Genomic DNA, 22888 nt, shown 5'->3' with positions numbered 1-22888 from the left:
TTTTGAAAGAAACAGGAATACACAGAACCAACTCCAGATAACTTCAGAGCAGTGATCCCAGGAATCCCGGGAGTGGAGGATTCAGAAACTGGGATGGCAGAGCTGATGGGGCTCAGTGCACGATCTTCACTGATAATCTTCTCCTGGAGGTGTGTCCCCACTGTCTTCTGGTATCACTCTTTGCTGTGAGAAAGTGTGGTGTCAGCAAGCTTGTCATTTTAGTAAATTGCGTTTTCCATAGAAAATAATATTAGGACTTTTTTAAAGGACCTCTAGCCAGTGCTTCTTGATTTTTATTTTTACTGAAACTCATATAATTTAATATTAACCATTTTAATGTGTACGATTCAGTGGAAAGTAGGGTGTTTTTTTTTTTCATTTTAATTTACCCTTCATTTGCTTCATTTACCACAAGAGGACAAGATACAGATTTCATTTCTATTTTATTGTTTTTAACATTTTATTTATTTATTTATTTAGAGACAGAGGGGAAGGGAAGGAGAAAGAGAGGGAGAGAAACATCAGTGTGTGGTTTGCCTCTCACATGTCCCTCACTGGGGACCTGCCATGTGCCCTGACTGGGAATCGATCCATTGACCCTTGGTTCACAGGCTCACACTCAGTCCACTGAGCTACATCAGACAGGGCTGATTTCACTTTTAAATAGATGTCCCCTATCACTTAGTTGGTCTTCTCATCTCTGTAAAACGTTCAATTATTGTTCTCTCGAGCTGTTACTATATGTCATGCTCACTTCTTTCCTTCTGACACCATAGATATGACATTGGCCCTCCTCACTCTAGTCCCAAGCTACCTTTAGTCCTAACTTCTGGTCTCCCTAAGCTGCATTCTGGAAATTTCTGTATTGTACTCTGCTGTCATAACTGGACCTTCAGCTGTGTCTCACCCTTGATGGGAAGAATTGTTTTAGTGTTTCCATTCTACTGGGCTGTGCATCTTTCAGATTTCTAACTCATTATACTCTTCGGTAAAATAATTCATATTCCTGGCTCAAAACTTGAGTCCTCCCTTTATTTTTCAGGTATTTGCATGTGATCATCTTCCATTGCCCTCATATTTCCCACTGACTCTCTTTCATTGGGTGAGACAGTCCCCAGTGTCAGTAAACAGTGTCCATAGCACTGTCTGTCATCATTAGAATTTCTCCACTGTCCACTCTTGTAGGAGTCTCTCCCCTTCCACACCTGGTCTCTCTCAGATTCTCAAGGGCTGGTCTGGGAGTCAAGGTGAGCAGGGGCTGTGGCCACAGCCCCTGCCCCATGCCAACCACTCTCTCAAACTCAGCACCTGCTCAGCATTCTGCCCACCAGGGCTGGTCAAATGGGAGCCTCACACACACACATGGGACAGACACCCACAGCTGACACACTGGACTCAGTCTGTTTCAGGACACACAGGAGAGACTGCTTACTGCTGACCATAAACTCAGATGAGTGAGCACAGACATCCCAGAGCTCACACAGGAACACGGGGCAGGGACCACACTTCCAGCCTTCACCTGCTCCCTGACCCCATCCTGAGAGGACCTGGGGTCCCTCTCTGTCCACTCAGGGGGTATTTCCTCCCTGTGACCTATGGATGGTCCTAGTTACTGGGAGCCACTCAGTTTCAGTCTCTGTTCTCCACGGTGGGTCCCTCTCCATTTGGGAACATTTCTCTTTCCTGCACATGTCTGTGCCTACATACTGTAGAGCTGTTGTGAGCAGCTGTGCTTGGTATTCAGAGCAGACATGGTCTCGGGTGAATGCTACAATCCTGCTCTTGACCCTGGACACCTTGATCCTCTCCTGTCCCAGCCCACTCATATCCTATCTGGTCTGGAGATGGAAGTCTCCCTCCCATGAACAAGCACCACTGACCCACAGCCACTGTGGAGATGGGTTTGTGACAACAGGATCCAGATGAGGAGACTGAGGCAGAGACAGGACTTTACCCCTCAAGGACACACAGACAATGGATGATGAGTATTTAAGTAAATATCTGTTTTAAGTAAAAATCAAAATTCTGACTCAAGTCAATGTTGCCTAAATTTTGAAGGCAGGACCACAGCGCAAGGAGGAGGCTTGAACCAGGACACATGGGGCACTGAGTGTGCAGGGATCACTCAGAGGTTTGCCCCCAGGAAGGTGTGTGGACACTGTTGCTAAGAAAAATATGAGAAGTCTGTGAGGGTGGCTGTGATAGAAAGAAAACCACACTCTGGGTCCAGAGGAAGGGGTGTGTTCCCTTCCCCCACTTCCCTGTGTTTCCCCTTTGTGCTCATTGTCTCACAGTGAGGAGGAGACTGTGTCTCTGCATAGCTGAACTCTGCAGGCACAGGGACGCCCACTTTCCTGAAGTGTCTCCAGGGCCTGGGTGACCACTGTCCATGGGAAGGACCCATAGGGAGGAGAGTTTCCCTATGGGGGAGGGGAACAGGACCTGGTGGCAGAGGACCTGGAAGGCTGTGCCCTTGCAGGCGAGTCAACTCACCTGCAAGTGGTGCCTCAGGAGGCTGTGGGTCTATTTCTCCCTCCATCATGGGAACAAGGGCCAAACTCCTGGGGAGACACTGTTCCCCTTCCTGAGTAGCTGGTGATGCGACAACCCCATGACAGAGATGGCCAGCCTCCCAGTGACCACACCCTGTGAGTCTGTCTACACTGAGGATTCCTTGGTCTCTTCCTTCTGCACAACTGGCTTCAGAGAGGAGAAGCCATGTCCCCCAGCCTCACAGCCCTGTTCTGCCTCGGTGAGATATGAGGGGGGAGGGGAAGCCCTGCTCTGTCAGGACCCCAGGACTCAGGAGGCTCCTGGGGAGGAGGGTTCTGCTGAGGATTCAGGGCAAATCTCTCACAGGGACTCTCTTGCAGGGCTGAGCGTGGGCCTGAGGACCTCAGTGCAGGCAGGTGAGTCTGTCCCTAGGGTCCCAGGACCCTCTCTGCATAAAGGACAAGGTGCTTCCCCATCTGGCAGCTGTAGGTGGAGAAAAGAAGTTCTGGGTTAATGAATGGGGGACATCAGGGAAGGTCTTTGGGCTACGATCTGGGGCTGGGGGTGGAAATGTGTTGAGACCCAGCCTCTGATTCCTTCCAGAGATCCTCCCCAAACCCACCCTCTGGGCTGAGTCAGGCCCTGTGATCCCTCAGTTCAGCCCTGTGACCATCTGGTGTCAGGGGACCTTGCAGGCCCAGGAATTTTATCTGTATAAAGACAGAAGCCCAACATCCTGGGATGGACAGACGTCACCATATCCTAGGAAGAAGGTGAAGTTCTCCATCACAAAGATGACAGAGCACACTGCAGGGAGATATCAATGTTACTATGTCAGCTCCACTGGCTGGTCACAGCTCAGTGACCCCCTGGAGCTGGTGGTGACAGGTGAGAGGACACTTACGGGTCCCAGCCTCAGGCTCTGTCCTCCAGAAGGGGGATGCTATCAGGGGGTCTCCCCCTCACAGCCCAGCCCTGCGGTACAAAAGGGAGATGTGACCCCATTTAACATGCTGCCTTCTTCTCTCCTAGGAGTCTATGACAAACCCAGCCTCTCAGCCCTGCCCAGCCCTGTTGTGACCTCAGGAGGGAATGTGACCCTCCAGTGTGGCTCTGGACTAGAATTTCACAGGTTCATTCTGACTAAGGAAGGAGAAGACAGGATCTCCAGGACCGTGGACTCACAGCCACAGCTCAGTGGGCCATACTTGAACCTGTTTCCTGTGGGCCCCGTGACCCCCACCCACACGTGGACATTCAGATGCTATGGATATTACTGGAACAGCCCCCATGTGTGGTCACAGCCCAGTAACCCCCTAGAGCTTCTTGTCCCAGGTAAAAAAATTCTCTATTTTGCTTCTTCCATGTTTTGAGACTCAAGGCAGGTTACTGGGGTCTTTGCAGGGAGGGGAGCGCCATGTGAGAGGTGGGGTGAGGGGAACACAGAGACACACAGAGAGACAGTGGGACCTGGGGGCCAGGCCAGGAGGAAGGTTCATGGGAGGAGCAGCCCTGTCACTCCTGTCTGTTCCCTGCAGGTGGCTCAGGGAAGCCCTCCCTCCTGACCCAGCAGGGCCCCATTGTGGCCTCTGGACAGAGCCTGACCCTCCAGTGTCTCTCTGACATCGGCTATGACAGATTCGCTCTGTCCAAGGAGGGCGGACAGGACCTCCGCCAGAGCTCTGTCCTGCAGCCCCAGGATGGGCTCTCTGAGGCCAACTTCCCCCTGGGCACTGTGAGCAGCTCCCACGGGGGCCGGTACAGGTGCTACGGTAGACACAGACTCTCCTCCCAGTGGTCGGCCCCCAGTGACCCCCTGGACATCCTGGTGGCAGGTGAGGAGCCAGCAGGTTCAGTCATGGATCCAGAGTCTGCTCAGGCCCTGCTGGGGGTCTCAGGTGGTGATGGACAGAACAAGGGGTGTAGGGTCCCCAGGGAGGGAAGAAGACAGAGAGACAGAGGATCAGAGGAGATGGGGGAGACACAGAGAAGGCAGACAGAGAGGAGGGTCCTCAGAGAGGGGTCTGGTGACTCTCAGATCAGAACAAGGTGGATTGCAGCCCTTCACCCACCCCCTCTCTCTAGGATGGCTCCATGACAGACCTTCCCTCTCAGTGCAACCAGGACCCATGGTGGCCACAGGAGAGAATGTGACCCTGCTGTGTCAGTCATGGAGCATGGATACTTTCTTTCTGACCAAGGAGGGGGCAGTTGATCCCCCCCTATATCTCACATCACAGTACCGAGCTCAGCAGTACCAGGCAGAGTTCTCCATGGGTCCTGTGACCTCAGCCCATGGTGGGACCTACAGGTGCTACAGCTCACTTAGCACCTCCCCCTACCTGCTGTCACAATCTAGTGCCCCCCTGGAGCTCCTGGTCTCAGGTGAGTCCCCTGACACTGTCTTTCTGAGCTGTTAGCTCAGGTCCTGGTCCCCAGAAGAATATGGGCTCAAAGGGGATGGAGAGGGCTGCAAGGATGGTCACCCAGCAGAGATCTGCCCCTCAGAGACCCTGCTGCCACTGTCCACCCTGCCCCCTACCTGGTCCAGAAGGTTCCAGGTGGGCAGTGAGAGGGTCTTGGAAGCCACAGCACAGATGTAGGAGGAGTCTGGGTGAGATGGGGATGCCAGGTGCAGCCCAGACCCTCACCCCCTTCTGTGTTCCTTCCCAGGACCCTCTGGAAACCCCAATCCCCCAACCACAGGGCCCACCTCCACCTCTGGTGAGTCACTGGGTCCCCTTCACTCAGAGGGGGCATAGACCAGCCCAGGGCAGTTCTGTCTTTCAGAGGATCCAATGTCCACACAGATACTCAAGGATAAAGTTCTGTCCTGGAGGGGATTCAGAGAGAGATTTCAGGGGACACAGGAGGCTTTAGAAGCTCTGAGGATCCACCCCTCCCCCACCATAGTGTCAGGCCTGTACAGGAGTGAGTGAGGTCAGTGATGGAGGGGTGATCATGAATGAAGGATATGTTGGGGCTCATTCTGGGGGAGGAGCCAAGCTCAAGGAGGGAGAAGGCAGCCCCACCACTCATCCCCAACCTGAATTTCCAGAAGTCTCTGAGGATCTGCCCCTCGGCCACACCGTGTCAGGCCCTCAGACTAGTAAGTGAGGGTCTCTGTGGGGAGGCGGTGGATGTGTCCATGGCAGGTGGGGCTGAGTCCTGTGCCAGTTCAGGCTCCTCTGGAGGCTCTGACTTGGACACGCCCTTCCCCTCTCTGTGTCTCAGTGTCTCCAAGTGTAAAAGGGAAGAATCATGGTTCAGAGTTTAGATTTCCTTTCAGTTCTGGCTCTGGCCTCCTGGAAGGGGGCCTCACAAAGAAGCCCCCCAGCACATGTTATGGGGACTGTCCCTCTGTAGCAGTGACAGTGACATTGTACAAGGAGGGACCAGGAAGACATAAGTTTGGGACACCCGGGTCCTTTCCATCAGATCATGCTCAGCTCAGAGGAGGGAACAAGGGCTGAAGTCAGACCTGGTTCGGGTCCAGGCTCTGCTGCTCCTGCTGTGGGGCCTGTGGTCTCTCTTCTCTGAAAGTCAGGTTCATGTCTGTTCATCCCTGGTCCCCTCCTGCTCACAGGCCTGTGGTGACATTAGGTGACACAAGGGGACTCACAGAGCTCAGGAAGGCAAAGCCCTAGCCAAGCCCAACCATTTGAAGGGGGCATCAGGGTTCACCACATACCCCTGCCCCTGCTGTGTCCCTGCAGTGCTGGGGGCAGGTAATAAAGAAGGACCCTCAGCTCCAGGGGAGACAAGACAGGTCACTGCAGATGAGGAGCCCAAAGCTCAGAGCTGGTGTCCACCTGGGGCAGCAGGAGAGTACAGGGAATACAAGTTTCCGTGTGAAGTCCCAGCCCTGCCCTGGCCAGGCTGGGTGACCTGGGTCAGGTGCTAACCTCTCTGAGCCACAGTGAACTGGGTGGTGGGTCAGCCATCCCTGGTGCATGAGGGCTGTGAGGTTAGAGGAGATGAATGACAGATCCCAGCATGTGCCTCACACATACTAGGTGCTCATTAAATGGCACCTTGGGCACATTCATTTTGTCACTCCAGCTCAAGGTCTCCAATGGTACTGGAACGTGCTGATTGGGGTCTTGGTGGCGCTTGTCCTGCTGCTCTCCCTCCTCCTCCTCTTCCTCTTCCTCCAACACCAGCATCAGAGCAAAGGCAGGACATCAGGTGAGTAGGGAACAGGGTGACCTGGGTCACAGAAGAGAGGGGCTCACAGGACCTGCTGCAGGAAAAACAAATAGATGGAGAAGGTCAGCTGAGAAACAGATTCTCCAGAAATTCTAGAAAGAAAACACTCAACATCAGCAGAGATGTGCAAATGTATGGTAATCGTTCATCATTTTCAATCTCCTTAAACATGAAACATACACACAAGTGTGTTAAGGTTTCCTTCTTTCCTCTGGAATCACATGGGGAGTGGGGGATCCCGGCCCTCCCAGGACTGATACTGTTGCTGTTGACCAGCCCAGAGGAAGGCTGATATCTGACCTCCTGCAGGGGCCACAGACCTGGAGCCCAAGGACAGAGGCCTACAGACCAGGTAATTCCTGCCCCAAAGACCCCAGACCCCCGACCCCCACCCAAGGCCTCACTCTGTCCTTAACTCCCATCTCCTCCCCCAGCTCCAGCACAACTGTGGAGACCCAGGAAGAGCCCCTCTGTGAGAGGAATGGACAGCTGCCCTGGGGAGGGGGCAGAGGGATTTCGGGAGACAATGGGAAAGAGCATAGCCTAGGAGGCTGTGGGGTCAGGGGTGAGAGGGACTGAAATCCACACAGCCTGACCTGGCCCCTCACCTCATCCATGAGTTAATGGCCCATTGGGAGCAGGCGGGTCTGCAGCCCTGAGAACTCAGGGACCATGACAGGAGACACACCCGGTTCTTCCCCAGCAGATGCTACCATGAAGGACCCACAGCCTGGGGAAGGCATGGAGCTGGACCCTCAGGTGAGACCCCTGGTGCTATACAGGCTACCAAGTACCTTCCTGTTACCCAGTTGACCCCAGTGGTCACTGCCTGCCCTCACCCGCCCCTGATCTCAGCAGCACCCACACCAACTTCTCATGGGCATCAGGTTGTCCTGCTGTGACTCACTCCCCCCACTTTCCTGTGACCTCATGTCCCCTACTTGGTGATCCCCTCTGCTGGTTCCTTGCCCTCTCTCTGACCTTGTGCAGCCCCAGGTCTCAGGAGGAGGCATGAATGAGTGAATGACCCGCAGGTCCCAGGGTCCTGTCACTCATTCACCCAGCAGCTGTGACAGGAGCTCACTTGTTACCAGCTCCATGTTGGTACCTCGGTACAGCCCTGAGCAGCCTGTCCCCACCCTCCTCCAGCTCCCTGTGGGTGAGGGAGACACCTGCAAACAGGCAGATGGCATCTGGAGAGCCAAGTACTGTGAAGGAGAATGAAGCAAGGGCAGAGGGAGGAGTGTGTGGTGAGGGGGGAGAACAGAGAAAACAGCAGATGCAAAGGTTGAGGCAGGACCTGCTGCTTCAGACAGATGGGCCCTGTGGCTGGAGCCACATGAGCAAGAGACAGTGAATTAAGTTAAGAGTCAGAACTGTAGAAGCTTCTAGATGATCTAAGGCTCAGGAAGTCCCTACAGACTCCATCAGGAGGGTGACCTCATCCGATCTGAGGTTTATGTCGTCACTCTGACACCGTGTGGACACGTGACTGGAGGGTTTCAACTGTGGAGTCAAGGACATGCTGGTTCTGTCTCATTGTCTCTCTGCAGCAGAACAGGACCCATGACGACCCCCAGGGAGTGACCTGTGCCCAGGTCACCTGCTCAAGATCAAGGCAGATGCAGGGAATGGCCCCCTCACCTTCTACCCTGTCAGAGGAATTGCTGGACAGGAAGGGCAGACAAACAGAAGAGGACAGAGAGATGGACAGTCAGGTGGGTCCTATCCTCTCCAGGCCCCAGGCTTCCCCAGCCCCAACCACCTTTCAACCCTCTCACTTCCCCCTGCTCCAGGCTGCTGCATCTGCTTCCCCCCAGGATGTGACCTACGCCCAGCTGACCCAGTTGACCCTCAGACGGGAGACAAGTCCACCCCCATCCTCCCCATCAGAGGAGCCCCCAGATGAGCCCACTGTGTATGCTGCTCTGTCCTTCCACTAACCTAGGAAGGACCTAGACCCCACACTCCAGGAAGGGGACCTGCATGGACCCCAGAAGGTACAGAAGATGTCCCCAAGGACACTTACTAGTGGCCCCAACCAGCCTGGAGACCTGATGTGGGCCCCCAGTACCTCTGGGTCTCTCTGGGAGTCCCCTGTTTATATAGTCACAGATAACCAATATTCCTACATTTTAGAATCAAAGAAACAGATGTCTCTGTGTAAATTTAAAACCAAAACAGAAGTGGGATGACATATACGGATTATGTATCATACAAATGTACACTTGAAAAACCTGTAACAGCCCTGGCTGGTGTGGCTCAGTGGATTGAGTGCTGGCCTACAGAGCAAAAGGTCACCAGTTCGATTCCCAGTCAGGGCACATGCCTGGGTTGTGGGCTAGGTCCCTAGTTGGGGGCACATGAGTGGCAACCACATATTGATATTTCTCTCCCTCTCTTTCTCCCTCCCTTCCCCTCTCTCTAAAAATAAATAAATAAGATATTTATAAACAAGAAAAAAGCCTGTAACAAACTTATTAATCATTGTCAGTCCAATAAATTTAACTTTTAAAAATTTAAAAATCCCTAAAAAACAAAGAAAAAGAAAAAATCCAAACTGAGAGAATACTTTAAGTGAATGATCATGTAAATATTACACAGCAGATCTATGAAATGGAAAACTAGGAACCATGAATGACTATATTAGGAAAAAAAAAGGTAAATACATAGAAACAACCTTAAGTGTCCTTTAGCGGATGATGGGATAAAGGTGTGGAAATGTACACAATGGAATATTACTCAGCTGAGAAAGATGAACTACTGCCATTTGCAACAACTTGGATGGATCTGGAGAGCACCATGCTAAGTGAAATAAGACAGAAAAGGACAAGAAACATATGATTTTACCCTTATGGGGGTGAAATCTGGAACTCTGAACTGTCATACATATTAACTATATTGAATCTGTGATTAAATTTTTTCCTGCAAAGTGAACTTGGAGACCAGAAAGCTTCACTGCTAAATGCTTCTAAATAGTTATGCATGTATAAAATACACATGCCCACAAATGTACACATGGACATATACACACAAATATACACACACATACACAGACATACACACATGGACACACACAGACACACAGGAAGTAATAAAAAAAGAAAACAAACACACTCATAGATTCAGAAATGAAAAAAATGGTTACCAGAGGAGAAGGGGGTGGGAGAGGGCAAACAGGGTAAAGGGAGTCACAGAAGGAGACTAGACTTTGGGTGATGAGCACAGAGCAAGTATATAGATGGTGTATCATAAGACTGTACACTTGTAATTTATATAAAGTTACTAACCAATGTCACCTCAACATATTTATTTCTTGTTGACAGCTGCGTAGTATTCCGCTGTGTACATGTACCACAGCTCTTTCACCCACTTGTCTGCTAAAGAGCACTTGGGCCATTTCCGGGTCTTCACTATTATAAATAATGCTGCTATGAACATAGGGGTGTGTATATTCTTTCTGACGGGTGTTTCAGGATTCTTAGGATATATTCTCAGAAGTGGGATCAGTGTGTCAAAAGGCAGTTCCATTTTTAATTTTTGGATGAAACTCCATACTGTTTTCCACAGTGGCTGCACCAGTCTGCATTCCCCTCAAATAGTGCACTAGTGTTCCCTTTTCTCCATGTCGTCACAAGCCTTTATTGTTTGTTGATTTATTGATGGTAGCCTTTCTGAAAGGTGTGAGGTGATATTTCATTTGCATCTCTGTTTATTAGTGAGGTGAATATTTTTTCATATGTCTATTGGCCATCTATATGTCCTCTTGGGTCATTTGCCCATTTTTTAATTGGAATGTTTGTCTTCCTGGTGTTGGGTTGTGTAAATTCTTTATGTACTTTGGAAATTAACCCCTTATCAGATGTATAATTGGCACACATGTTGTCACCTCAGATCTGGAAACAGGCCCTGGCTGGGTAGCTCACTTGGGTAGAGCATCATCCTGATATGTGAAGGTTGTCGGTTCGATCCCTGATCAAGGCACATACAAAGATCAACTAATGCATAAGTAAAACAAATCAATATCTCTCTCTCCCACCCTTCCTCTCTCTCAAATTAATAAAAAATTTTGAAAAAACATCTGGAAACAGTCCAAGTGCCCATCAGTAGAAGAGTAGATTAAACAATGTGGTACATTTATCCAAAGGAATACTACATGGCTGTAAAAAAAGAAAGGACTCTTAAAACTTCTGCAACAGCATGGATGGACCTGGAGATTATTATGCTAAGCAAAATAAAGACAGAGAAAGACAAATACCATATGATGTCACTCATCTGTGGACTCTAATGAAGCAAATACACTGATGAACAAAATAGAACGAGAGGTATAGATACACTTAAAAGACTGACAGATGCCAAAGGGAGGGAATGTGGGGGACTTGATGAAAGAAGGTGAAGGGATTAGCCAAAGAACACACAGGTATACCCCATAGACATAGACAGCAGTGTGGTGATGGCCAGAGGGAAGGGAGGACAGGGGCTTGGCAGAGGTGGGCCAACAGGGGGGAAATGGGGAGCATCTGTAATAGTGTCAACAATAAAAATAAAGCTAAAAACTTAAAAAGTAAAAACATAAAAACCTCATCTCATTTTTAAAAAAGGAGAAAGCCTTTTAAAAATCAATTACCTAAGTTACTATATATCAAAAGTTTAATAAAAGGCCCTGGCTGGTGTGGCTCAGTGGATTGAGCACTGGCCTGTGAACCAAAGGGTCACTGGTTCAATTCCTAGTCAGGGCACATGCTTGGGTTGTGGGCCAGGTCCCCAGTAGGGGGCGCATGAAAGGCAACCACACATTGATGTTTCTCTCCCTCTCTTTCTCCCTGCCTTGCCCTCTCTCTAAAAATAAATAAAATCTAAAAACAAAAGAAAAAGAAAAAGAAAGCAAGCTTCAGTAAAGACATAGAAGATATAAAGAAAAACACAATAAAAATTTTAAATTTGAGAGCAGACTTCCGGCAAGATGGAGGCATAGGTGGATACACCATACTTCCACACACAACCAAGATTAGAACAACAACAATTTAGAGACAGAATAACACCCAGAACTGCCAGAGAATTTATCTGAATGGAAGTCGGACAGTCAAGAAGTTGAAGTAGACCTGTTCATCCAGACCAGTAGGAGGGGGTGGAGAGGAGCAGCCGGGCGCGGGGTCGCGGTGCGGAGAATAGGGAGAGTTAGGCACATAAGGCAACTGGGAGCGTGTAAGGCATCTGGGGCGCACAAGATTGCAGTGGGTGGACCCTGAGTACGCAAGCGGCAGCTGGCAGACCCAGTGAGGCAGCAATTGTGGACAAGGGCAGAGCGCGCAACCCAGGATCCCAGAGAAGGGACTGAGGTCCAGGGAGAATGGAGCTACCGCCATTGTTCCCTCCCACCCCCGCCCCCACATACAACGTCATAATCTAGTGACTGGGGTGCCCAGCCCTGGTAAACACCTAAGGCTCCACCCCTCACCATAACAGGAGCGACTGGACCAAAAAAAAAAAGAGAGAGAGAGAGAGATGTCTCAAACAGAAGAACAGCTCAATGCCCCAGGACTCAACCTTTTGAGCGACCAAGAGATAGCCAATCTATCAGATGCACAGTTCAAAACACTGGTGATCAGGAAGCTTACAGAATTGGTTGATTTGGGGTGCAAATTAGATGAAAAAATGCAGGTTACCATAAAAGAGATGAAGGAAGATGCACAGAGAACCAATAGTGATGGGAAGGAAACTGGGACTCAAAACAATAGAGTGGAACAGAAGGAAGAAAAAACAACCAAGCAGGAAAGAATGAAGAAATAAGAATTCAAAAAAATGAGGAGAAGCTTAGGAACCTCCAGGTCACCTTTAAACATTCCAACATCCGAATTATAGGGGTACTAGAAGGGGAAGAGGAAAAGCAACAGATTGAACACATATTTGAACAAATAATAAAGGAGAACTTCCCCATTCTGGCAAAGGAAATAGACTTCCAGGAAATCCAGGAAGCTCAGAGAGCCCCAAAGAAGCTGGATCCAAGAAGAAACACACCAAGGCACATCATAATTACATTAGCCAAGGTAAAAATGAAGGAGGGAATCCTAGAAGCAGCAAGAGATAAGGGGACAGTAACCTACAAAGGAGTTCCCACCAGACTGTCAGCTGATTTCTCAAAAGAGACCTTACAGGCAAGAAGGGGCTGAAAAGAAGTATTCCAAGTCATGAAAGACAAGGACCTATATCCCAGGTTACTCTATCCAGCCAAGCTTTCATTTAGAATGGAAGGGCAGATAAAGTGCTTCTCAGATAAGGCCAAGTTAAAGGAGTTCATCATCACCAAGCCCTTATTTTATGAAATGTTAAAAGGGCTTATCTAAGAAAAGAAGATAAAGAAAAAAAATGTATAGTAAAAGGCCCTGGCTGGCGTGGCTCAGTGGATTGAGCTCGAGCTGCGAACCAAAGTGTCGCAGGTTCGATTCCCAGTCAGGGTACATGCCTGGGTTGCAGGCCATGACCCCCAGCAACTGCACATTAATGTTTCTCTCTCTCTATTTATCTTCCTCCCTTCGGTCTCTAAAAATAAATAAATAAAATCTTTTTAAAAAATGTATAGTAAAAAGACAGCAAACTCACAATTATTAACAACCACACCTAAAGCAAAACCAAAAGAAACTAAGCAAACAACTAGAACAGGAACAGAACCACAGAAATGGAGATCACATGGAGGGTTAGCAACAGGGGAGTGGGAGAAGGAGAGAGGGGGAAAAGGTACAGAGAATAAGTAGCATAGATTGTAGGTTGAAAATAGATAGGGGGAGGGTAAGAATAGTATGGGAAATGTAGAAGCTAAAGAACTTATAAGTATGACACATGGACATGACTAAAGTGGGGGATATGGGTGGGAGAGGGTGTACAGGGTGAAGGGAAGTGGAGGGGGGAAAATGGGACAACTGTAATAGCATAATCAATAAAATATATTTTAAAAATTTTAAATTTGAAAACTATGATAATCAAAAGGAGGCCTCACAGATGCATGGCCTCAACAGCAGAATAGAAAAGTCAAAAATACATAATGAACATGAAAAAAGAACAATAGAAATTACTCAGTCTGAACAACAGGGAGTAAGTAAACTGGGAACAAATATGAGCAGAGGCTCAACAACCTGGTGGAGTGTCACAAAAGCTCCAACATTTGCATCATGAGTCCTAGAAGCAAAGGACAAGACTGAAAAACTACTCAAGAAATGACTGAAATTTCCCCAAATTTGGCAATAGTCATAAGCCTATGTATTCATGAAACTCAATGACTTTAAAACAGTATAAACTCAAAGAAATCCACACCAAGATGCATCATAACTCAACTAAAAAAAAAGACAAAGAAGTTCCTTGAATGCATGAGGGAGAAATGCCACCTCACCCATAGAGAGAAAACCCACTTGGATGACAATGCGATTCTTGTCATAAACCATGAAGATAGGAGAAAAGTAGCACATTTTTCAAGTGCTGGGAGAAGAAAACACTGTCAATCCTGAATTCTAGAAGTGGTGAAATTATCTTTCAGGAATGATGGGGAAATAAAACATTCTCGGGTGAAAAAATAGTAAGAGGATTTATCACAAGTAGACCCCCATAAATGAATAGCCACTGGAAGTTCTTGCCCCAGGAAGATAATGATAAAGGAGGAATCTTGGAACATCAACAAGGAAGAGGGGAGATAGGGAAGAGTGAATAGGTAGACCCTACCACAGTGCAGAGGACAGAAAGTCACAACTGCCCATGAGCACTCAGCTCACATTTTGTTCAAGTCTGGGGGCAATAAAAACAAACATATACACATTATCATCCAACGATGTTTGTGAGTATCTTGTTAATCTACCCACATCTTAAGAACTACAAATAAAGTTTTACTTTAATTCCCAGAGCTCATGTGAAGGCAAGAAACTTCTGAATTCCATAAAGAACTGTGGGACCCTTGGAGCAATTAAGACAGCCTAGAAGAGCCATGTTTTAGGGGTAAGGCCAAACTAGCCCTAGAATATGCCTAAATACTGATTTTTTTCTTAAAGGATAAGCTGAACCACAAAGTGATTTGACTGACTTCCAAAACATAGTTACATACTTTTAAAGAAAGGAAGAAGAGTTTGTTACTCAACAGTGTCACTTACCTAATGCCCAGTAGAGTAAACCACAAACAGTCCTACGTTCAGGTGGAAATGCAGAGGTGGGTGCCACCCTCACGGGTAAGAGGGGGCAGTGGGGGGGCCCATGGTATCCCTGTCTAATACACCCACCTGCTCCCCACAGACACTGGGAGGGCTGTGGTGGCAGAAGGCGAAGTGAACTTCACCAAGTGCCAACTCCTGCCACAGCTGCTGTGCTGGATGTGTGGATTTACTAGACATCCTTTGGTCATTTCTAGACAGCTATGAGTCTGGTAACCGAGAAGCAATTAACCCAGGTTCATGTTCACAGTTTTCCCAAGGATAAAATCACCTCCTTCTTTCATAGCAGAGTCCAAAGGGACCCTCAGCATCTGGACATGGAGCAGAATCTTGTATTTGTCCACAGTATAGATGACTTCTTGTGAGTTGGACCTGATGAGTAGAGAGTGGCAAGGGCTCTGATTGCTGTGGTTGGCACTGCAGGTGGAGGGAGGAAAGGAGGAACTGAAAGATTCAGGGTCTGTCAAAGCTGTGAGATTATAGAGGTCTCACTCTCTGTGCCCTACCAGGACATGCCCTGAATAGTAAAGTACATACCATTGCATCTGGCCACACCAAACACTAAGAATTAGGCACAACTCTGGGCATGTGTCTTTGGATTGTGGAAGCAGCATATATCCAGCATTTGAGAAAGTGGATTTTTCACTTAGTGGGTGAGTGAGAGGACTGTGGGTGTGAATGGAGCCCAGTTCCAGAACCTGCAGCCGCAGTCACGTGACCATCAGACCCCACGCCTGGTGCACTGGGAGACTGTGTGCATTCTCTGCCCGGGCCCTCTGGGCTCATGTCCTCACATCACCTGCAAGAGAGAGATAGACCCCATTTAGAAAGCTGCTCCTGATGTGCTGCTGGGTCCCAACAGCAACTCAGTGACAGACTAGAAGACATCAAGGGTCTTTGCATCTGCAACCACCCATGAGGAGGGTATTGCCATTCCCACCACATCATGAGGTTGCAGCCCATCGTGGGATGAGAGTCATGAGCCTGAGGCCATGGACAGAGGTTTCAGGGGTTGAAGGTAAGTCACACAAAGAGGTGGGTTAGATGTATGTGACACACACACAGCCCTACCTGTCACGGGGACGCCTCTTCTTCACCTGTCCTCTAATGGGTCATGTCTGGGTGATGTGATGTTTCTTGCATGGCGATGCTCCACAGGCCCACTTGGGGACATTGAGAAAAAAATGCCTTCTGTGGAGGCAGAGTGTATGGGGTCTACTGAGACTCAGATCAGGCTGAAATCTCCAGAGCTTGCTGACTCCTCTGGTCCCTCCTACAGGGAGGGGCTACTTCCCTTCCTGCCAGGCCACTGATGAGGAACCCATGACCTGCCTGTCTACAGAGCCAGGGCCCCATAACACCCCATTGGTTACTCTGTGTTGCAGTGAATTGATACGTCGTCTGCACACTGATGACCATGGCAGGAAGCACCAGGACCGCGACCCTCACTGTCCTTCTCTACCTCGGTGAGTTTTGGGGAAAAAATGAGGGTTGGGTCCCCTCCCCTCCCAGGTCTTGGTCCAAGAGACCGCAGGACTCAGGAGGCTCAGTATGGACAGAACCATGGGGGTAGAAGAGGTGGCTCAGCCCCAGATCTGACCCCAGCACTCAGAAGCCCAGACCAGGCCTGGAGCTTCTGTGTGTGGGTTGAAGGATAATCTCACAGGACTCTCTTCCAGGGCTGTGTCGGGGCTGGTGGGATCAGGTCCAGGCAGGTGAGTCCTCCCCCAGAGCTCCTGCTTCAGCACAATGGGTCCCCTTAGCTGCTGGGAACACTGGTTTTGGAAATGGTCCAATCTGAGAGGGATCTTAGAGTGACAGCTGGGGAAACTGAGGGCACAAGGAACCCCTGAACCTGTAGCTCTGATTCCTTTCCAGGAGTTTCCCCCAAACCCTACATATGGGCTGACCCAGGTCCCATCATCAGTAAGGGGAGCCCTGTGACCATCTGGTGCCAGGGGTCTCTGCAGGCGGATGGCTACCTTCTGTATAAAGACAGGTACTCTCAGCCCTTGGATACGAGCATCCCAAACACCTCCAGCAAGAAGACTGAGTTCCTCATTCAGTCCATGAGCTCACAGTACACAGGGCTGTACCAGTGTGCATACAGCACTGGGGACACACTGTCTGAGAGGAGTGAGCCCCTGCTCCTGGTGATGACAGGTAAGGGAACCCAGGTCTCCTCCCCACTACAGGCTCTTCCTCAGAGGATGAAGAAGTGTGGCTTTAGAGGGGCCACACCCCTCACAGCCCACACCTGGGGAAGGTGGGGTGATGGTCTCCTTTAACTCAGATCCTCCTTCTCCCTCAGGAGTGTACAGCGCACCCTCCCTCTCAGCCCAGCCAGGCCCGGTGGTGAACTCAGGAGGGAACGTGTCCCTCTTGTGCAGCTCACAGTCCACACAGGGCCCTTTCCACCTGCTGAAGGAGGGAGAGGCTGAGCTGCTCCATAGCAGGAAATCAGAATGGAAGTACTATGCTGGGAGACGGCAGGCTGTCTTCCCTGTGGGCCCCGTGAGATCCTCCCATGGGGGGACCTACAGATGTTATGGTTCCTCCAGCTTCTACCCCAATGTGTGGTCACAGCCCAGTGCCCCTCTGCATCTCCAAGTCACAGGTGAGGTGACCCACACTTGGCTTCAAATTTTTCCTGGGCCCCCAAATATCTGATCTAACCTTGTGCCTCATAAAGCCCTGGGGGAGGTAGGGGTGCATGACTTGGTTTAACTAGGGACAGAATCACAGGCAGGAGACTTAGAGAGGGACAAGTGACAGCTCTCACTGCAGCCCCCCTGGGTAGTGGGTGGGTGTGTCCCCTGAGTGACAATGACCTTCTCCCCAGGTGTGTACAGGGAGCCTTCCCTCTTGGCCCAGCCAGGACCCATGGTGCTGCCTGGAGACAGCCTGACCCTCCAGTGTCACTCAGAGCCTGGCTCTGCCAGATTCGCTCTGACCAAGGACCAACAGCCCACACGCCCCCAGTATCTCCAGGGGCAGCGCAGCCCCAACTTCTCCCTGGGCCCTGTGAACCTCGCCCATAGGGGCCGCTACAGGTGCTATAGCAGACACAACCTCTCCTATGTGTGGTCCGCCCCCAGCGCCCCCCTGGACATCCTGATTGCAGGTGAGGAGCCCTGCCCTGCCCCCCTGTCCTGACTGGGAAGGGAGTGAGGAGCATGGAGATAAAAGACGCCCACTCAGAGGGACTGAGAGGAGCTAAGATGGGTCACAGACAGTGTCCCTGGGGATTGACATAGTCCCTCAGCTCAGGGACAAGGGCATGGAGGGAGGGTGACTCTGCACATCACAGCCCTCCTCTCCCCAGGAATGTACAGGAAACCCTCCCTCTCAGCACATCCAGGACCCTTGGTGCCCTGGGGGGCAAACGTGACCTTGCAGTGTCAATCTGAGGTCAGGGCTGACACCTTCCACCTGCACAGGGAGGGGTCCCTAGATCCTCCCCAGTGGCTTCGTCTGCAGGACACAGCTGCCCCTTCTCAGGCCAACTTCACCATCAGCCCTGTGACCTGGGGCTACAATGGGACCTACAGGTGCTACAGCTCACACAGCTCCTCCCCCTTCCAGTTGTCACATCCCAGTGACCCCCTGGAGCTCCTGGTCTCAGGTGAGGAGCCCCAGCCTTGCCCTTGTGTTTCATGGTCAGTTGAGGACCCTGTTCCCCAGGGGATCTTTAGGCTGGACAAGGTCGAGGGGGTCACAGAAGGAGGGTCAGCCCAAGGGGACCCTCACCTCCCAGAGGAATGGAAAAGCCAGAGCCACCAAACCCTTGCCTCACCCTCATCCCTGAGGCCCAGACAAATTTCAGGGCCCCAGGAATGTTGGAAAGGCCTCGGGCTGAGCAAAGGGAGGAAAAGCAAGGGGCACCCATCCCAATCCCTCTCCTACTGCAGCACCCTTGGCCTGACCCTGAGACCAAAACAAGCATGGTGACTAGCAGAGGCCTTGCTCCCAAAGAGAACTAGATGCCCCACCCTGGCACACTTGGCCAGACACTGATGCTGGGGGCATATTGGGGACCCCAGGGCTGTGAGGCAGGCAGGTGACGAGTGGGGGTGTCATGGCAGAGGGAGATGCTGTGGTCCCACCCAGGTGAAGGGCAGCCAGGCTCAAGTAGGGAGAAGGAAGATCCCATCCCTCACCCTCCCCATTCTGTTCTCTAGGAGGCCCTGAGGATCAGCCCACTATGAAGTCAGGCCCCCAGTTGGGTAAGTGAGGGCCTGGGGGGTTGCAGCAGGGGGAAGCTCAGTTCTGGTCTTGGCTCAGCCAGTTCCTGGATAAGAGCCTGAGAAAAGTTCTTTCTTCTCTCTGGGACCAATTTCTCCAAAGGCTACTTGGTCTGTGTGTATGTGGGTACGTGTGTGATTGCCTGTGTGTGTGTGTGTGTGTGTGTGTGTTGGGGACACAGGCAGTATCTGGGGTCTCCTCTGTAAGCCTTCCAAGGAGCAGCTACAGAGTTGGGGAAAGATGCCCCACTCGTGGTTCAGCTCCTAGCTCTGCTACCTCCCATCTGTGGGATCTTGGACAAGTCGTGTTCCTCCAGAGTCAAGGTCACGGGCTGTGGAACAGGTCTCCTGCCACCTCCCCCAAAGGGAAAGCCCTCAGCAGGCAGCCTGGCCCTGTTTAGAGCTTTGGAAGGACACAGACCACCCACACCCCTCACAGATACACACACTGTGTGCACACAGGCCTCACCGTGGCAGGCTAGGGTGTCAGTCTGCAGAGTGGGAGATGGACAGGGCTGGGGAGCAGTGGTGACTGGATATGGTAACAGGTCTCTGCCCTGGTGTTCTCCCTGGAGAATACAAGGACAGCATAAACAAAAATTTAAAAACAATAATAATAGTAGTGACAATCACACAAGGAAACCCACATCCCAGGGTCCAGTCCCAGCCCTGCCCCAGCCAGGCTGGGTGGCCTGGGGCACGTGGCTAACCTCTCAGAGCCGCAGTGGACTGGTCAGTGGGTCAGCCATCCCTGGTGCACGAGGGCTGTGAGGTTAGAGCAGATGAATGACAGACCTCAGCCCGTGCCTTGCACACAGTAGGTGCTCATTAAATGGCATCTTGGCTCATTCATGACATCACTCCTACCCAAGGTCTCCAATGGTCCCTGAGCATCCTGATTGGGGTCTCGGTGGCCCTCGTCCTGCTGCTCTCCCTCCTCTTCTTCCTCCGACACTGGAGTCAGAACAAAGGCAGGACATCGAGTGAGTAGGAAACGAGGTGACCTGGGTCACAGAAGATAGTATGGGCTTAAGAGCCAGCCAGAACTAAACCAAATAGTCAGGAAGGTCAGTAAAGAAAAACTCCAGCCTTTCCCAATGGGAAAAAACCTAAAGAGATTAAATGAGAGTGTATGCGTAAGTATCTTTGAGTATTCCTTTGGCTTTTCCAAACTTACGAAATGTTTGAAAACACATGCAAATTTTGTTCCTCTTCAACCAGAATTGCATTCTCTCTACATGAAGGTGGGTGGGGGATTATGATCTCAGTTGTTAAGTCCTCTGCAGGTCTTAGCCCTGCCCCAGGGGAGGGTCTGCTGGGGGGTGGGGGGCACAGGGGGGTGGCGGTGGGGTGGGGGGGGTGGTTGCTGGAAGCTGACCCCACCTTCCCGCAGCGGGCGCAGCAACAGAACATGAGGACAGAGGCCCGCAGAAGAGGTGAGCCCTCTCCCAAAGACCCTGAGCCCCACTGGTCCAGGCCCCCTCTCAGCCCCCTAACACTCTCTCTCTTCCCCCAGCTCCAGCCCAGCTGCTGACATCCAGGAAGAGAACTTGTGTAAGGGAACTTGGACGAGAAGTCTTGGGGGAGGAGACAGGCCCAGAGAAATGGTCTGGGCTTGGCTGTGACACAGCACAAAGCTGATACTGTGACCTTTGCCACATAACTAATCCTACCTGGGCCTCTGCTGGGTGAGATCTCAGGGAACCTTGGCAAGAGATGAAATCGCCTTGTTCTGTCCCCAACAGATGCTGTTGTGAAAGACACACAGCCTGAGGAGGACAGACACCTGGACAGTCAGGTGAGCTCCGTCTGGCCCTGAGCTGGGAGCCCACACACACTTGTCCACACACCAAATTCTGTGCACATGTCCCTGTCACCCACTTCAACTCTGGACCGCCTCTGGAAGTACCCGTTCTGAGCTGCTGCAACACTACGCTCTCCTTGCCCTCCCCGGTCTCCTCCACTGGCCAATTCTCCGGTGGCGGTGGCGATGGCAGCGCTGGAGGTCAGGCGCAAGCAGTCGAAGCCTCACCAAAGGGCTGAAATCCAGGCCCTGGGCCTGCAGAGAGGTGCTCCTGAACCCCACACAAAGGGCCCTACAGGCTCGCTCAGCCCTCGCTGTGTTCATTCTCTCCCGTCGAGCCTGGGACCCACACAGGGTGACAACACACTCTGTCCACCATGGCAGGCTCACTCAGCCCCAACGAGCCATGGACAGCACTCCCTTGAGGGCTGCAGTGGGGTCTGTCCGCCCGTGGTTATGGCTCCATGCCCAGTTCCTACCTCCCCAGCACCAGACTCACACTGCCAAGTTTTCAACCCCACACCCTGCCTCCCCTAGACCCTCAACGATCCAATGACTGACAGAAACAGAGAACAAGAGTAGAACCAAGATTACCCCCCTCACTGTCTCTGGCAGTCATGACCAAGGGCCCCAGGACTATGTCCTTTAACCTCCCCGGCCTAAGGCATCCCCAACCCCAACCATGAGTCTTTGTTCTGCCCCACCACAGGCTGAAGCATCTGAAGATCCCCAGGATGTGACCTACGCCCAGCTGAACCACTTGGCCCTCAGACAGGAGACAAGGGCACCCTCTTCCTCCCCGTCAGAGGAGCCCCCAGATGAGCCCAGTGTGTATGCTGCTCTGGCTGTCCACTAACCCAGAAAGGATCCTAACCCCACGCTCCACGGAGGGGGCCTGCAGGGACCCTGGAAAGCACAGGAGCTGCACCCAAGGACACTCAGTAGTGGCCCCTGCCAGCCTGGAGACCTCACTCAGGCCCTCAGCAGCTCTGGGGCCTTTTAGAAGTCTATTGCTTCTGGAACTCCATCATCACATGGCTGATCTACATCCCCTAAGGGACCCCACTGACTGCACGAATCCCTTGGAACTGCAAGGCCAGAATTATACACATGACAACCTTGGGCTGAGGGCAGGCCTATAATTCAGCCAGTGAGCCACAGCTATCACTGTGAAGCTGGGCACTCAGCTGACCTCAGAGCCCAAAAGTCCCCAGACACAAAGGGACCAACTATAGGGTACAAAGTGGCTGCAGCCACTGAAGGGGTTGCTCAATTCCATACTTCTCGTTTCCTGATCCAGCCCCTTCCTCCCCTGCCTGATGCAGCTTCTCAGCAAGGAAAAGGAAGCCTGCTCCCTCCTGACCATCACTGTCTTCCTTCTCTAAACATGGGGGGAGGGGTGCCTTTCATAGGCCACTAACCCATTCCCCACTTCACATCGTCAAAACAGAATTAGGAATCTGCCCACCACCCACCCTGTAACAAGCTGTGTAATGAGCCTGTAGATCTTGTCAATCACTACCAATTAAAATTCACCAGCTGCCCTGACCAGTGTGGCTCAATTGGTTAGGCATCACCCCACAAAGCTAAAGGTCACCAGTTAATTCCTGATCATGGCCCATGCCTCAGTTGAGGGTTCCATTCTGGTTGAGGTGTTATTTCTCCCCTTTCCTCCCTTCCTTCCCCTCTAAAACACAAACAAAAAAACACCCAGCAGCCTATGGTGGATGGGATCAGCCCTGTTCCCAGCAGCTCCCTGCCCCCACAGCTCATCCTGACTTCCCTTGTCATGGGTTGGGGAAAGGCTGGAGTCGGGCTATGATGCTGGCCTCTACTTGCTACTTCCTCTGCCTGAAAATGATTGTTCAGCTTTCAGAGCTTTTTTTTTTTTATTGCATTTTATTTGTTCAGAATGCTCATCTTTAAAACTTAACTGAAATTAAAGATGA

The 22888-nt window shown here is 51.0% G+C and overlaps 2 protein-coding genes across 2 annotated transcripts in view; both read left to right on the top strand.

Annotated features, from left to right (window-relative positions):
- The window catches only part of LOC114510659 (leukocyte immunoglobulin-like receptor subfamily A member 3), a 21060-nt gene extending 12198 nt beyond the window's left edge, over positions 1–8862 (top strand). Inside the window, exon 11 of the mRNA XM_036012647.1 lies at positions 8523–8862. Coding sequence (XP_035868540.1) covers positions 8523–8611 — 89 coding nt within the window. The 3' untranslated portion in view covers positions 8612–8862. The remainder of the gene's footprint in view (positions 1–8522) is intronic.
- On the top strand, positions 2490–22888 carry LOC114510909 (leukocyte immunoglobulin-like receptor subfamily B member 3). Its single transcript, XM_028529424.2, has 15 exons — positions 2490–2752; positions 2874–2909; positions 3097–3381; positions 3526–3828; positions 4032–4328; positions 4579–4878; positions 16770–17054; positions 17203–17508; positions 17734–18015; positions 18217–18516; positions 20008–20118; positions 20529–20571; positions 20652–20689; positions 20881–20933; positions 21649–22888. The coding sequence occupies exons 1-15, from the start codon at positions 2719–2721 to the stop codon at positions 21793–21795; spliced, it is 2820 nt and encodes a 939-aa protein (XP_028385225.1). The 5' UTR covers positions 2490–2718; the 3' UTR covers positions 21796–22888.

Source organism: Phyllostomus discolor, chromosome 12 (assembly GCF_004126475.2).
Source record: "Phyllostomus discolor isolate MPI-MPIP mPhyDis1 chromosome 12, mPhyDis1.pri.v3, whole genome shotgun sequence".
Classification (NCBI taxonomy): Eukaryota; Metazoa; Chordata; class Mammalia; order Chiroptera; family Phyllostomidae; genus Phyllostomus; species Phyllostomus discolor.
Note: the sequence above shows the minus strand (reverse complement) of the source record. Positions and strands in the feature narration are given on the sequence as shown.

Bases quoted from the DNA above. Each gene is read 5' to 3' on its own strand.
- LOC114510909 (XM_028529424.2), top strand. From the start codon at position 2,719: ATGTCCCCCAGCCTCACAGCCCTGTTCTGCCTCG. The intron at 3,382-3,525 runs GTGAGAGGACAC...CTTCTCTCCTAG, and splicing joins CCTGGAGCTGGTGGTGACAG to GAGTCTATGACAAACCCAGC. The intron at 3,829-4,031 runs GTAAAAAAATTC...TGTTCCCTGCAG, and splicing joins CCTAGAGCTTCTTGTCCCAG to GTGGCTCAGGGAAGCCCTCC.